Source organism: Anopheles gambiae, chromosome X (assembly GCF_943734735.2).
Source record: "Anopheles gambiae chromosome X, idAnoGambNW_F1_1, whole genome shotgun sequence".
Classification (NCBI taxonomy): Eukaryota; Metazoa; Arthropoda; class Insecta; order Diptera; family Culicidae; genus Anopheles; species Anopheles gambiae.
The window spans coordinates 25,891,292-25,903,683 of record NC_064600.1 but is presented as its reverse complement, the minus strand read 5'-3'; the positions used below and the strand labels follow the sequence as shown (position 1 = coordinate 25,903,683).

Genomic DNA, 12,392 nt, shown 5'->3' with positions numbered 1-12,392 from the left:
TTTTGACGTAAAGTTTCCAGATTTTTGAGTTTTTGCCTCAAGTGTCGGATCGTGTATCGAGGCCTTCATATCCTCATTATTTTACCTTCTATCTTTCAGGGACCTAGGTCTCGCCCGACAAAAAGTAGCTCAATTTCGCTCGTTTTTGATGCAAAATTTCACTCTTTGTTAATCACAGTAGCTCATTGCACTTAGTCAACTTGCCTGTAATTTTGTTTAAAACCGTAAAAAATAAGTTAAAATGTATTAATTTTTTTGAGTTTTGCATTTATTTAGCTCTTCTACAAACTGGTCTACTTTTTATCACACGAGATCAAGGATAATGTATTTAGAAGGTTGATTTTTATCGCTTTGGCTGGGCGACATTGTGGGGGACATCTGTCACTCTCTGCATACAAATTTCATTACCCCGCACTAGCCCTCCCCGATTTTTATACCGGACCCACAGAAGAGAAATGTCAAGTCGAGAAATGTCATTTTGCTCTGAACAACTTCACCTTGTCATTTATAACACCTTGCACAAGGTGTCTTTATTAAGGAGGTGAATTGTTAGCGCGTTTTCCGGGCGCCATCATTGAGTATTGTTATGTCAAATCGCATACAATTTTCTATACCCCCCTCCAGCCCTCCCCGATTTTAATACCGGAGCCCCCAGTATTGTTATGTCAAGTCGTGAAATGTCAATTTGCTCTGAAGCACTTCACCTCCTAATATCCATACACCTTGACCTTGCACGAGATGCCGTCACTTGCGACAACTGTCTCAGTTTGTATTCTCGTGGGATGTAAAAGCGCATTAGGATCTTTCTTGAATTGTAAACATAAAACTAAATGAGGTAAATGTCAAATCGCAAGCATATTATACTTTTATTCTCTTGTCAATTCCTGATGTGCGACACAATCTGTTTCGTATATTGACTTTTTTCTAATGCTGTGGAGTTCTCCATTATCGTAATATAAAAGGGTAAAACGTGAAAGCACCTAACACTACTTTAATGAACTCAGTTCGGATAATCTATGTTATCCATTTTAGTACTGGGATTTACTTTAGATGTATTCTCTTCAGCAATGCAGTGGCCAAATTGCTTTAAATATTATTCAATCTAGTGTAAGATCTTCAATAATATAGTTTGTCATCTTAGACCTGTATCGTTTCATCCAGAACAGCTAATAGAAATACCGTTTAGCGATTCTGTGAAGTTCATTCAGTTGTGTGCATTTTAGTGTGTGTGAACGTAATGTGGTCTTTTTTCTCACGCGATTCGTCTAAAGACTTCCCTTATGAAATTGGTGATCCAGTGCAACAGTTCAACACCAAGAGTATCTGGAGTCTGTTCCGTGGCAAACGAAAAGGTTCAAACGATGAGGTGTCGGTCTTTACCTACGATATCAAAAATGGTTCAGATATTAAGCTGGAACTAGCTAGGGCCGCACTTAAGCGGCTCAAAACGCTCCGCCATCCCAGCATATTGCAATTTCTGGACAGTCTGGAATCCGACAAAGTCTTATACGTGGCAACCGAACCGGTCGAGCCTCTAGGAACACATATCGGCAATCTAGCTGCTCAAGGACCTCAGCGCGATTTGTATTTGGCCTGGGGTATATTTCAAATCACGGTAAAGTATTATTTTGTAAGCAAGAATCCCTTCTAATTTTTTAACATCGAATCTATATTGTTGTTTGTTTGCTCTTCATTAATGAAATATATGAATGGATAACGAGTAGCTTTAAAGGTGAATGAGCAAGACATATAAAGTTGATAAATAAGTCAAATCAGTCTCAAACTATTGGTTGATGTTGTTTCAAAATTTGTTTCCTTTGCATCTGCCCTGTATGATAGCAGTAAAACCGAGCCGCTTTTCCTGAATAATAATAAAACTTAATTATCAAGGTGTAATAGTCCAATGCAGAGATGTCAAACATACTGCCCGAGGGTCACATGTGGTCCGCAAAGCTTTTCAATACGGCCCGCGCAGAACTTTGACAGTTATATGAATGAAACTGAAGTAAATTGTAGATTACGAGACAGAAAAATTGAGGAACTATTTTTTATCCACTGAGGAAGAAGATTTCGACATTCAGTATCAATAGTTCGATTAACGAAGTGTGATGTGAGTTATTCATTCAGTGGCTGTTTTATGGAAGATATCCGCGAAGATGGCATCCCAAGCGCCACAGATTAAGCTTAAACGACTGGAAAATTGAATATCCATAGAAAAAAAAATGAAAGCTCCACAGCTTCATTGGTTTGATCAATAGATGGCGTATTACAACTCATCATTATGTTGCTATCCTTTTCTTGCAATGTGTTTCGACAAGTTTCATCTTATCATGACTTATATAGCCCTCTAACTTTCTGAGCAAAAATCTATATGAATGGTCGTGTGGTCAGATACGTGGGTATCAACACCAACGACCATTACTCAAATCTCACTTGCTTCAGTGCTGGTGGTTTCTGTTGGAGTTTAGTATATAAACAAGCGTATCGCCGTTCTAGTTCCAGCGATGCATAACTTTAATGCGAAACCATACAACAGTACAGAGGAAATGAGAAAGCTCTCCTCCAAGCGATGAAGCTCCACTGGTTGGGGTATCCCACCAACAGAGAGCGCCACCAGCTTTTTCGCTATTTTTAGAATGCATGAGTCGTTTGCCGTCTGCTAAACGAAGTCTTTCTATATTCCGTTTAGGTAGAGAACTTGAGTCGTTTAGAAGCCGTTTAGTGGTCGTTTAGTGGATTTGTGGCTCTTGGGATGTAGCATATGCTTTAGTTCTTGTTTGCTGACGGTTCTCAAAAGCCGGACTTATATTTTCCCATATTTTCACCTATTTTCTGACTTTGAGGTTTTAGGAAAAAAAAAAACTCGGAAACCATGTATCGGAATACCATTTTCTTCATTTCATTGATGAGGGTACCCTTTAGCTAGGCTTCTACAAAATTCTGGCCGATATCTTTAAAAATATCGAAAATTCAAGCCCTTCAAAAAGGTGTGAATTGTATGAGGCCGATTGAAAGTTGAAAATCTCTTTTCCTTAAAAAAGAAATAGCCACACATCTAGCCATTATTTGACGATATGGTAATAAAATGATGAGTTATAGTTATTATTTATAGGCATTGCGGCATTTGTTTTTCGTGTGTCGATATGTTGAGGTGATATACGAGGTCAAAAGAATCGTCCAGGTTGCCTCAAAGTTGGCATGTATCTGGAACATTGCATGAGAACGATAAAATGTCTGAGTTAGGGAAACCACCACTAAAGTATAATATGAGTAAATGTTAACTGCTTTACGTTATTAAATTGTATTTCCATATTTGTAATTTGTACACAATTAAAGATGGTGGAGTATTTGTCGTAAATAGGTTTATACAAGGCTTCGAAAAAGTGTAGATACGATTCTAGGTCAAAGAATAGATTTTTATAATTTTCTCCGATCGAAAACGCCATGTGGCGTAGTGGGTGATGGAGAAAACAAAAACTGGGCGAATAGCTTAAAACATCCAAATGAATGAATATTTTTTACTCAAATCCGGCCCGCGACCCAAAACGAGTTTGACATCACTGGTCTAATGAATTCTTAATTTTAATGACTATAAAAATTAATTCAAATATTTGACATTATTTATTATAAAACTCCGGGGTATTTCGGTTTAAATCCAAAGTATTCTGTTCGGGCATATACAATATAAATTTATTTATAATATAAAATGTTCATTCTTCTTGAACATGAGTGAACGTACCAATTCTTTATATCTATTTACTGATTTCAGCGTGCATTATCATTTCTAAATAATGATGGCAACCTGAGACACAACAATGTATCGATATGGTCGGTATTTATCAATACATCAGGCGAATGGAAATTGGGTGGACTGGAGTACGTATCCTCGGCTGAATTACCTGTTGTCCCACCGATAAAAATACCACCTTCTTTGGAAATTTATGATCCACCGGAAAAGAATGACGCTAGCAAAATAAAAACGGCTACAAAATGTTCGAGTGACATGTGGGGTCTCGGTTGTCTGGTGTGGGAATCCTTCAATGAACCTTTGAAAACACGAGGACACCTTAAAAATATCGAAAGGGTAATGTAACTAATCTCATGCACATTTTCTACTATACCAATAGTTATGATTTTTATCTTTGTGGTATTTTACCTCTCTGTAGATCCCAAAATCGTTAGCTCCATTATATTGTGAACTTGTTGGTGCCACACCTGCTAATCGACCAAATCCCGCTGATGTTATCACCAAATGTCGCAAACCTGGCGGATTCTTCAAAAATGACTTAGTTGATTCCTTACTTTTTCTGGAAGAAATTCAAATCAAAGATAAGATTGAGAAGATGCGATTTTTTAGCTCCCTCACTGCGCAAATAGATAATTTTCCTGACAATGTTTGTAGGTGAGTGTTTTCATATTTTCGCTCCTAGCATTACCAAAATTAAGCTCCTCATTTTTTTCATAGGTACAAAATTCTTCCGCAACTTATAACAGCCTACGAGTACGGTGATGCTGGTTCTGCTGTTTTAGCTCCAATGTTTAAGGTAATGTGTCGAACTATGGCAGATTAAGTACAGTCTTCTTTCGTTTTATTATTTCACTGCAGTCTTTCCCCGAGTTATGCGACACTCGAGTAACGCGAATTCGAGCTACGCAAATTTTAAATTTTTGACAGTTTAGATGTCAAATCTGTACAATTTTCTCTATCAATTGTTAAATGAAAAATAATTTGCGTTTTTTAAAGTGTTAAATCACAAAAAAAAAAACAGAAATAACCCATATACACCTATTGCATCCAATCAAAAATCATTATTAATCAAGTATATTTTGGCTATAAAACGTGATATTCGACTAGCGCGAAAATCCGAGTTACGCGAATGTCTCCGGAACGCATTATTCGCGTAACTCGGGGAAAGACTGTAGTTGATAAACTCGGGTTCATATTGCTTTATGTTCTCACTTTATACTTGTGATCGTCCAGGCGATATTGGAAATTTGTAAGAAATTTCTCTTACTGGAATCGTTCGAGCTAAGAAGCCTTACCTTGGATAGGGGGATACTCCCAGCTCATGAATAAAGAAACGTGCAACTTCATTTACTGTCTATACCAATTTATCTTTATTTCACAAAACCCCTGGTTTATATCTTAGAATTATTTGTGTGTGTTGGTTGTGTACGTATATTTTGTGTCGATGTGTAGGTGTGATGCATTCGTATATGATATATGCGTATATGCTATTTGTATTTGTCTTGAAATCTTTCGCGTTACGCTAAGATGTTGTGACCTTTGCGTCTTGGGGTGTTATCCTACAGGAATCAATTATCGCTACGCAATTGCATGTTACATCATGCAGTCTGTTTCCTATTTGATCTTCTCGCGCTGTACGGACCTACGCTGACACTTTTTATTGCCCTACGCTTACCGATGAAGTACTGGGCCGTTCCAAAAGTGCATGTGTATTTAGACCAACGAAAATGATTCCATACTATAAGTTACTGTTAGGTTCTATGTTCCCATTTGCTGCATTTATCAGTTATGTTTCAAATGGGATTTGACTACTCTGCTGTTTTACCGGATTTGTCATAGTTTTAACTATTTGAACTGTAAAATGTGATAGTTTCCAGAGGTTCTATGATTATACAAAGTTGTACAGCAGACATGCTACACCAGGACGGGCATGTAATTGAGTCTTGCGTGTTGAGGAGATTACCACGGAACCGGACATTCAGTCAAACAAGGATTATTTTTTGAAAGATCCGGTTCACCACTTTGCTGAGAGAAATAGAGGCGAATGATCGAATGGCCAAGTGAGCAAGTGGACAAGAATCATTTTTCGGATCATCATTCTGTTCTCCCCAGATAGTGGGCATACTTTTTTGATCTTACACATACATGATTATATATACAGGCGTCCCCCGAGTTACGACCCCCTCGAGTTACGACGATTCGCAGATACGACGATTTTGATTTTGACAGTTAAAAGTTGTCATTGACAAGATAATGATGTATTTTTTGAATATCTGGGCTGATAACCGTTATACACACATTTCCAAAGATTCCACAACTACCCTATCTTGAATATCTGTATTGTGTACGGTTTTTAAAATTTAATTATTTCATTATCAAACATTATTTTAAATAAAATACATGATATCATAAATTCCAACTCTTCAACTTCGGTTATAAACTTAACATTCATAGATATTCGACATACGACTTTTTCGACTTACGCCTTGATTTGGGACATTTTTTCGGTCCCAAATATAGTCGTATCTCGGGGGACACCTGTATACCAAAACTAGAAAGTATGACCGGTTGCACCACCTGATCCAATCCGACTCACAGCTTTTGTTTCGACCATCCATAACGATCATCCTATTAAGTCGTGTGTAGACGAATATCATATTTGATAGCAATATGTCCAATTGTTTGGAGATATATGCTTTCGAGGTGTGAATTGTAAATTTATTCAGCTGGGCTCTTTGGCGCTTATCGTGTGGATGCAGATTTAACGATTTCATTGTTCACTTGTAGATCATGATGAAGATATAGCTACCTCTCTGCAGCTGGTTCGCTCGTTAACACGCTGAGCGCTGCATATTCGCCTCTTCGGACATACTGTATACGTGAAAGTTCGATCTTTTTAGTACGTTACACTCCATAAAAAAATTTAAATTGGATAATTTATGTAACTTGTTTTTTTGTTAGGCATTTTATAGAACAAAAAAGTTTTGTTATTAACTTTGATGTTTTAACCGGTATGTTTTAATTTGTTTTAGTTTTTGAGTTTTTTAGGATTATATGGTTCCTTTTTATTGTTTCTTCAGTTTGCATTTTTTTTTATTTTTCTTGTGCATATCCTTCGCCTTTTCCGATATTATGTATCTTTGTGGATACACACTAGACTATCTAAATATATTGCCGAAATAAGGAATGTCTTTGTAAATAACGTTTCAGGATTTAAAAAAATACTACACGTGTATAACGACCTCCTTCATCTGTTTTTGGTCATTTTGGACCTTATACACGCTAAAATACAGTCAGTTGTAATTTTGTTGTATCCGTTTTTGTAAGTAAACGCGCCCTAAAAAGTTTTCTTCAACAAACAAACATATAGATTTGTTTCTTTTGCAACAAAACTACAGTTTCCTAGACCTGGGCATAATGATAAATTCCAGCGGAGCGTAGCAGACTAACAACTCCGGAACCGGCTTCGCACCAACTGCTCCGAACCAAAGTCTTAGGACTAATGTTTCAATGGAGACGGTATTGTAGGATAGCCTAAAAACATAAAATAGTTTCTCGCTTGCATGGAATAGTGATGGGTAACCCGGAATGGAGTCAGGGATCTACTCCCACTCTGGTGTGCAAAATATGAATCCAACTCCGTATCATAACCGGATTAGTCCGGAACAGTCTGGATCAATCTGGATCGTACATATTATCGAATAATATAAGGCATCGGCCTTACTGAACAGGGAGCGCACTCATGAAGAATAGTCTGTGCAATAATGAACAGTCATTTTGGGAATTAACAATACAGGGTTTCACACTGTATATCAAGACCGCGGGACTCCTTCCCGAATCTGTCTTAGCCAATTCCAAGATTGCGGTATGATGCTTGAAAACGCTGATGATTTTTACACGTTTAATCTTTATGTACATTAGTGTACTGGAAACACTCAATTTATGATGGTTTGATAATGTAATGAAATGGTAATGATATTAAATAAATTTATACGTATGCATTATTGCATATTTTACAAACTAAAATATTTTATCAATTTTATTAAGCAACTTGAAATGTTTAAATAGCCTTAATTGCTAAAAATGCAAAAATGCACTCGAAATGCATTACTATGGAATATAGGAAAAATTTTCTCAGTGTACGTAGCACCATAAGGCATCTTCTATCCAAATTTGAGCAAATTCGGTCCAGAGCATCATTTTTAACAAAATATGAACATCATTATATCTTGAAACCGATAAAGGTGTAGCATATCTGCTAAACAGAACTTATTATAAACCACACTATCACCTATAGACACATTGTAACACACTCCAGAAAGCCAAATCACACTATTGCAACACATTCATTATATTACATCAGCAAATCAATCCACACCATAGCAAGATACCCAGACCATACCGTCCTTAGAAAAAAAAACCATTGCGACACATTTATCGAAAACAACCAAAACGCGCAATATAAGAAATTTAAGCGTTACTGCAGCAAAGTAGACAAACAGAGAACGCATAGCAACTTATCGCTAAAATTGCAGCATAGGCACATAATGACAGAAACCTCGCTCCGATACAATGTGCACAAAACACATTTCAAAACCAAATGTACAAAACTTATAGAGTATAAATTTAAAAAAAAATCCGACCGTGGCAGGTCAGATTTGTTCGGACTGTCAAGATAGTTACGTTACGCTGCACAAAAACTTCGCCTTCCAACTTATTTCAAGAGTTTAGTTATGTAAGGTAAACTTAAAGGTAAGGCTTCTAAATTTCAAAGTTTCCATTAAAGGAAACCCCTTCAGGGTTTTTATGATCGCCTGAACGATCAAGAGGTGAGAAGTCCGCTTCGAACAAAGTATTATTCTACCTCGATACATGTCAGCGAAACACTGATCTACCGCGACGGTACTCGTTGATCGATGTACAGTTGTACCGTATGTACGCTCATCACATTACATGGCGACCGTAACAATCTTTCGAAAACATTACAAAGGAAAAGTAAGGGGAAGAAGAGGGTGTATGGGGTAAAAGGAACAAAAAATTATACCCTGAGCTATCAACTATGCGGCAAATCTGGCGTTAATCAACGTTGCGTTGCATCACGATGTACATACAAGCAAATACAGTACAAAATTGCCGTTCAATTTGATTTATAAGACATTTTTAACTTTTTTTTCAGTTGGGTCGGCTTTTAGACGAAGGCGAATATCAGAAGCGAATAGTGCCATGTGTAGTCAAGTTATTTGCTTCAACTGATCGTGTAACGCGCTCACGTTTGCTACAGCAACTCGATTTGTTTATTTCGCACTTGCAACCAAATGTAGTGAATGATCAAATCTTTCCTCAAATTGCACATGGTTTTCTAGATACTAATCCGACTATCAGGGAACAAACCGTGAAGGTAAGGTTTATCTTATTATTAAATTACAATTGATTAAGCAATACGGCAAAGCCGTCCCTACTGAATAAAAAATTACAATTGATAGTTAATTTGGTCCTATTTTATTTATTACATTTTTCCATAGTCAATCATCCATTTAGCGCCTAAACTTAGTTATAACAACCTGAATGTAGAAGTGTTGCGTCATTTTGCTCGACTTCAGTCGCGAGACGACCAGGGCGGTATTCGAACAAACACCACTGTTTGTCTTGGTAAAATCGCACCCCATCTACATCCACAAGTAAGAGGAAATCAACTAATACTGGATAATGTTGGTATTTGTAAATTGTTTCGGAATTTTTCATAATTTTTCAAAGGTGCGGCAACGTGTACTTGTGTCTGCCTTTATTCGAGCTATGCGTGATCCATTTCCACCGTCGCGAGTAGCAGGAATATTAGCTCTCGCAGCTACTCAGCAGTACTTTTTGTTGAATGAAGTTGCTATACGTATACTACCAGCACTTTGCCCACTTACAACAGACCCTGAGAAATCGGTCCGCGATCCTGCCTTCAAAACACTCCGTGGATTTTTGGGCAAGCTGGAAAAAGTATCAGAAGACCCCAGTCTACGCGAGAGCATGGGTGAGTAATGTGTTGCTGAATGTTTGATTGTTCTTGCACTGCTATTCTTGCTGCTTTTCAATTCTCAACCTCACATTACAGAGGCTGATGTTCATACAGCGACTCCGTCGCTCGGTAATGCTGCTGCAACATGGGCTGGGTGGGCAGTGACAGCAGTTACTGCCAAATTCTACCGCAGTCAAAGTGATACTGCCCGACCGAAGCCACCACTTACGGGTAAAACCTTGAGTAAGCCTGCTTCTTTGGGTATGTAGCAACCTTTTGATTTATGTACTTTACCTTATTCAGGCAACAATCAATCCGCTTCTACAATCTACGTCGTCTTACTCGCTTTTTTAATCTCTATTTTCGCTTATGATGTCTTAGATTTGGCTTTAAAATTATTTTCGTTTTTTGTAAATTTGTTGTTGAAGTGATAAGTAGTTATTGGCTGGTATTATTGAATCCGTTCGTAGCGGCGGCGTACGTCCCGACACTCATTTTCCTAACGTACTAGATGGCTGCTGCGTAGCTCTTTACCGCGGCGTTGTAGGACCGGGCACAAGAAATGTGTTGCCATTCCTTAAGTTTCATGTGAGCGCCTACGTTCCCGCTACGAATGGTTTCGATGATACCAGCTATTGACTTATTTTTGACTTTCTTCTTCTTCGTTCTTTTGGCCTGTCTGTACCTCTTGTGGGGTTGGCTTTCAATGACTTATGGATTACCCTCCATAGCAGGATTGTAAGTCCTACGCATGGCGGCACGGTCCATTTGGGGTTTGAACTCATCACGGACATGTTGTTAAGTCATACAAGTTGACGACTGTACCACGAAACTGGCTAAATTTTTGGCCCCAACGTCCAAAACCCACGGGGTCCTCCTTGCTAATACAATGCCATATTCTATCAACTGTTATGGATTATGTACTAAAGATTCCGGAGCCCCTCATTGACGGGGCCCCCCGCAATTGCTTACTTTTCTTACCGTTAAATACGCCACTGACAAACATAGGTATTAAACTCAATTCTTCAAAATTCAAAATATTACGATTTTGCGTGTTTTGGTGTTGTTGGCAGTACATTTCTCGAATTCGAACACAGTGGATTCTCGCATATCGAGTGTAATCGTGGTAAATTTGAACCGTTTCAACAATATGACATGCATTACGCTCCATTCAGAATTTTGTTCATAATTGTTCACGGTGAAAAATAATGGCCAGCGGGGAATGATAAGGAAAAGAATTTAATTCATTTTTGAACTTGTTTTTTAGTCTCAATAGTTGGGGAATTTAATTCCCTTTGTTTCCATTTGGTGTACGATGAGTAATATTCCGATTAATGTTCTATGAAATATAGAGAAAAAAATTCACGTTCACACGCATTTCCATATGATTCTCTGCTTTGCTATCGGCGAAAAAATAATGGTCAGCGGGGAATCACAAAAAATGCATGCATTTATTAAATTTAATATTTTTTATAGTCCAGATAGTTCGGGAATTGAATATCCTTTCTTTTGGTGTACGATGAGCCAAATTCTAATACAAATTTATTGAAATATAGCAAAATAACCAAAATTTCACGTTCACTTCCACGCAAAGTCTAAAGCGACCTTTATGCGGGAGACTTTTTCCATAACAGTAGGTGACCGCTAACTGCGAGATGAACAAACTTTAGTTAGCGAACAATATTCACCAACTGGAGTGACATTTCTATGGATTGATTATTTTCATTGGTGTTGACTTGAACGAACATATCTTACTTATTTACAAATCCGGCGCTACAACCGCTTTGCGGTCTTGGACTGCCTCAGGAGTGTCCGAAACCGCTCACGATATCGCGCCTTCGTCTGCCAATCGGTTATCCTGGCCTTAATGGCGGACGTCTTCACGCCATCTTGTCACCTCAATTTGGGCCTACCACGCCTCCTTTGTCTTTGTGGACGGCCTGCGTACAGCATGGTCAGCCCAACGGCGCCTGGCGAGCTTGATACGCTGCACGACAGTTAAGTCGGCGTAATCTCGTATAGATCGTCATTATAACGGCTCATCCATTGTCCTTCCACACATACGGGGCAGAGTATGCTTCGGAGCATTTTCCTCTCGAACGCGGTTAAGAGGGTTTCGTTAGATTTGGACAGCATACATTAGTGATGGGCAAAACGGCACATTTGTGAACATTGCGAATTTGTGCAAAACGGCACACAATAATGCACATTTGCGATGAAATTCTCTTCACGAGATTCTGAATGTTTAATGTTTTGACGTTTAAGTGTTTTTTGTATTTGTATGAAAAGAAAAGAATTGCTTCCAATATCAAAATGTGCTGGTATAAATTTATAGTAGTCGATTAAAAAATGGAAAATATTACAAAAAAATTGACGTTGTGTTGCTAGACATTTCCTGCTAGATTTGTTTGAATACTAGAAAAAGAAGCCAGTTTAATTATAATTCAACAATTGTTTGAAGTAAATATTCTTCAGCACAAATTATCTTTTTTATCTAGCAGTTGAACGTCCAAATATTTATGACATTTTCCATGTTTTAAGCGACTCCAATAAATTTATACATATAAACATTAATTATCCCGCATAATGAGTAAGGCACTGTCACAGATCAAACTTGTTGTGTGGGGTTCCACTGCATTT

General features: G+C 37.9%; 1 protein-coding gene across 10 annotated transcripts in view; it reads left to right on the top strand.

Annotated features, from left to right (window-relative positions):
* The first annotated feature begins 702 nt into the window (after positions 1-702).
* LOC1278701 (N-terminal kinase-like protein) overlaps positions 703-12,392 on the top strand; it is a 140,883-nt gene continuing 129,193 nt past the window's right edge. For 3 of the 10 annotated variants that reach the window (XR_009765213.1, XR_009765212.1, XM_061647828.1), the window contains exons 1-8: positions 852-1,615; positions 3,770-4,084; positions 4,167-4,402; positions 4,466-4,544; positions 8,925-9,146; positions 9,271-9,426; positions 9,503-9,767; positions 9,849-10,013. Coding sequence is in view for 7 of the 10 variants with exons in the window: in XM_061647828.1 (XP_061503812.1) it covers positions 1,238-1,615; positions 3,770-4,084; positions 4,167-4,402; positions 4,466-4,544; positions 8,925-9,146; positions 9,271-9,426; positions 9,503-9,767; positions 9,849-10,013 (1,816 nt within the window). In the remaining 3 variants the exon portion in view is untranslated. Of the gene's footprint in view, positions 1,616-3,769; positions 4,085-4,166; positions 4,403-4,465; positions 4,545-8,924; positions 9,147-9,270; positions 9,427-9,502; positions 9,768-9,848; positions 10,014-12,392 lie in introns of all 10 variants that reach the window. The other 7 variants (XM_061647799.1, XM_061647808.1, XM_061647816.1 and 4 more) reach the window with 7 other exon arrangements.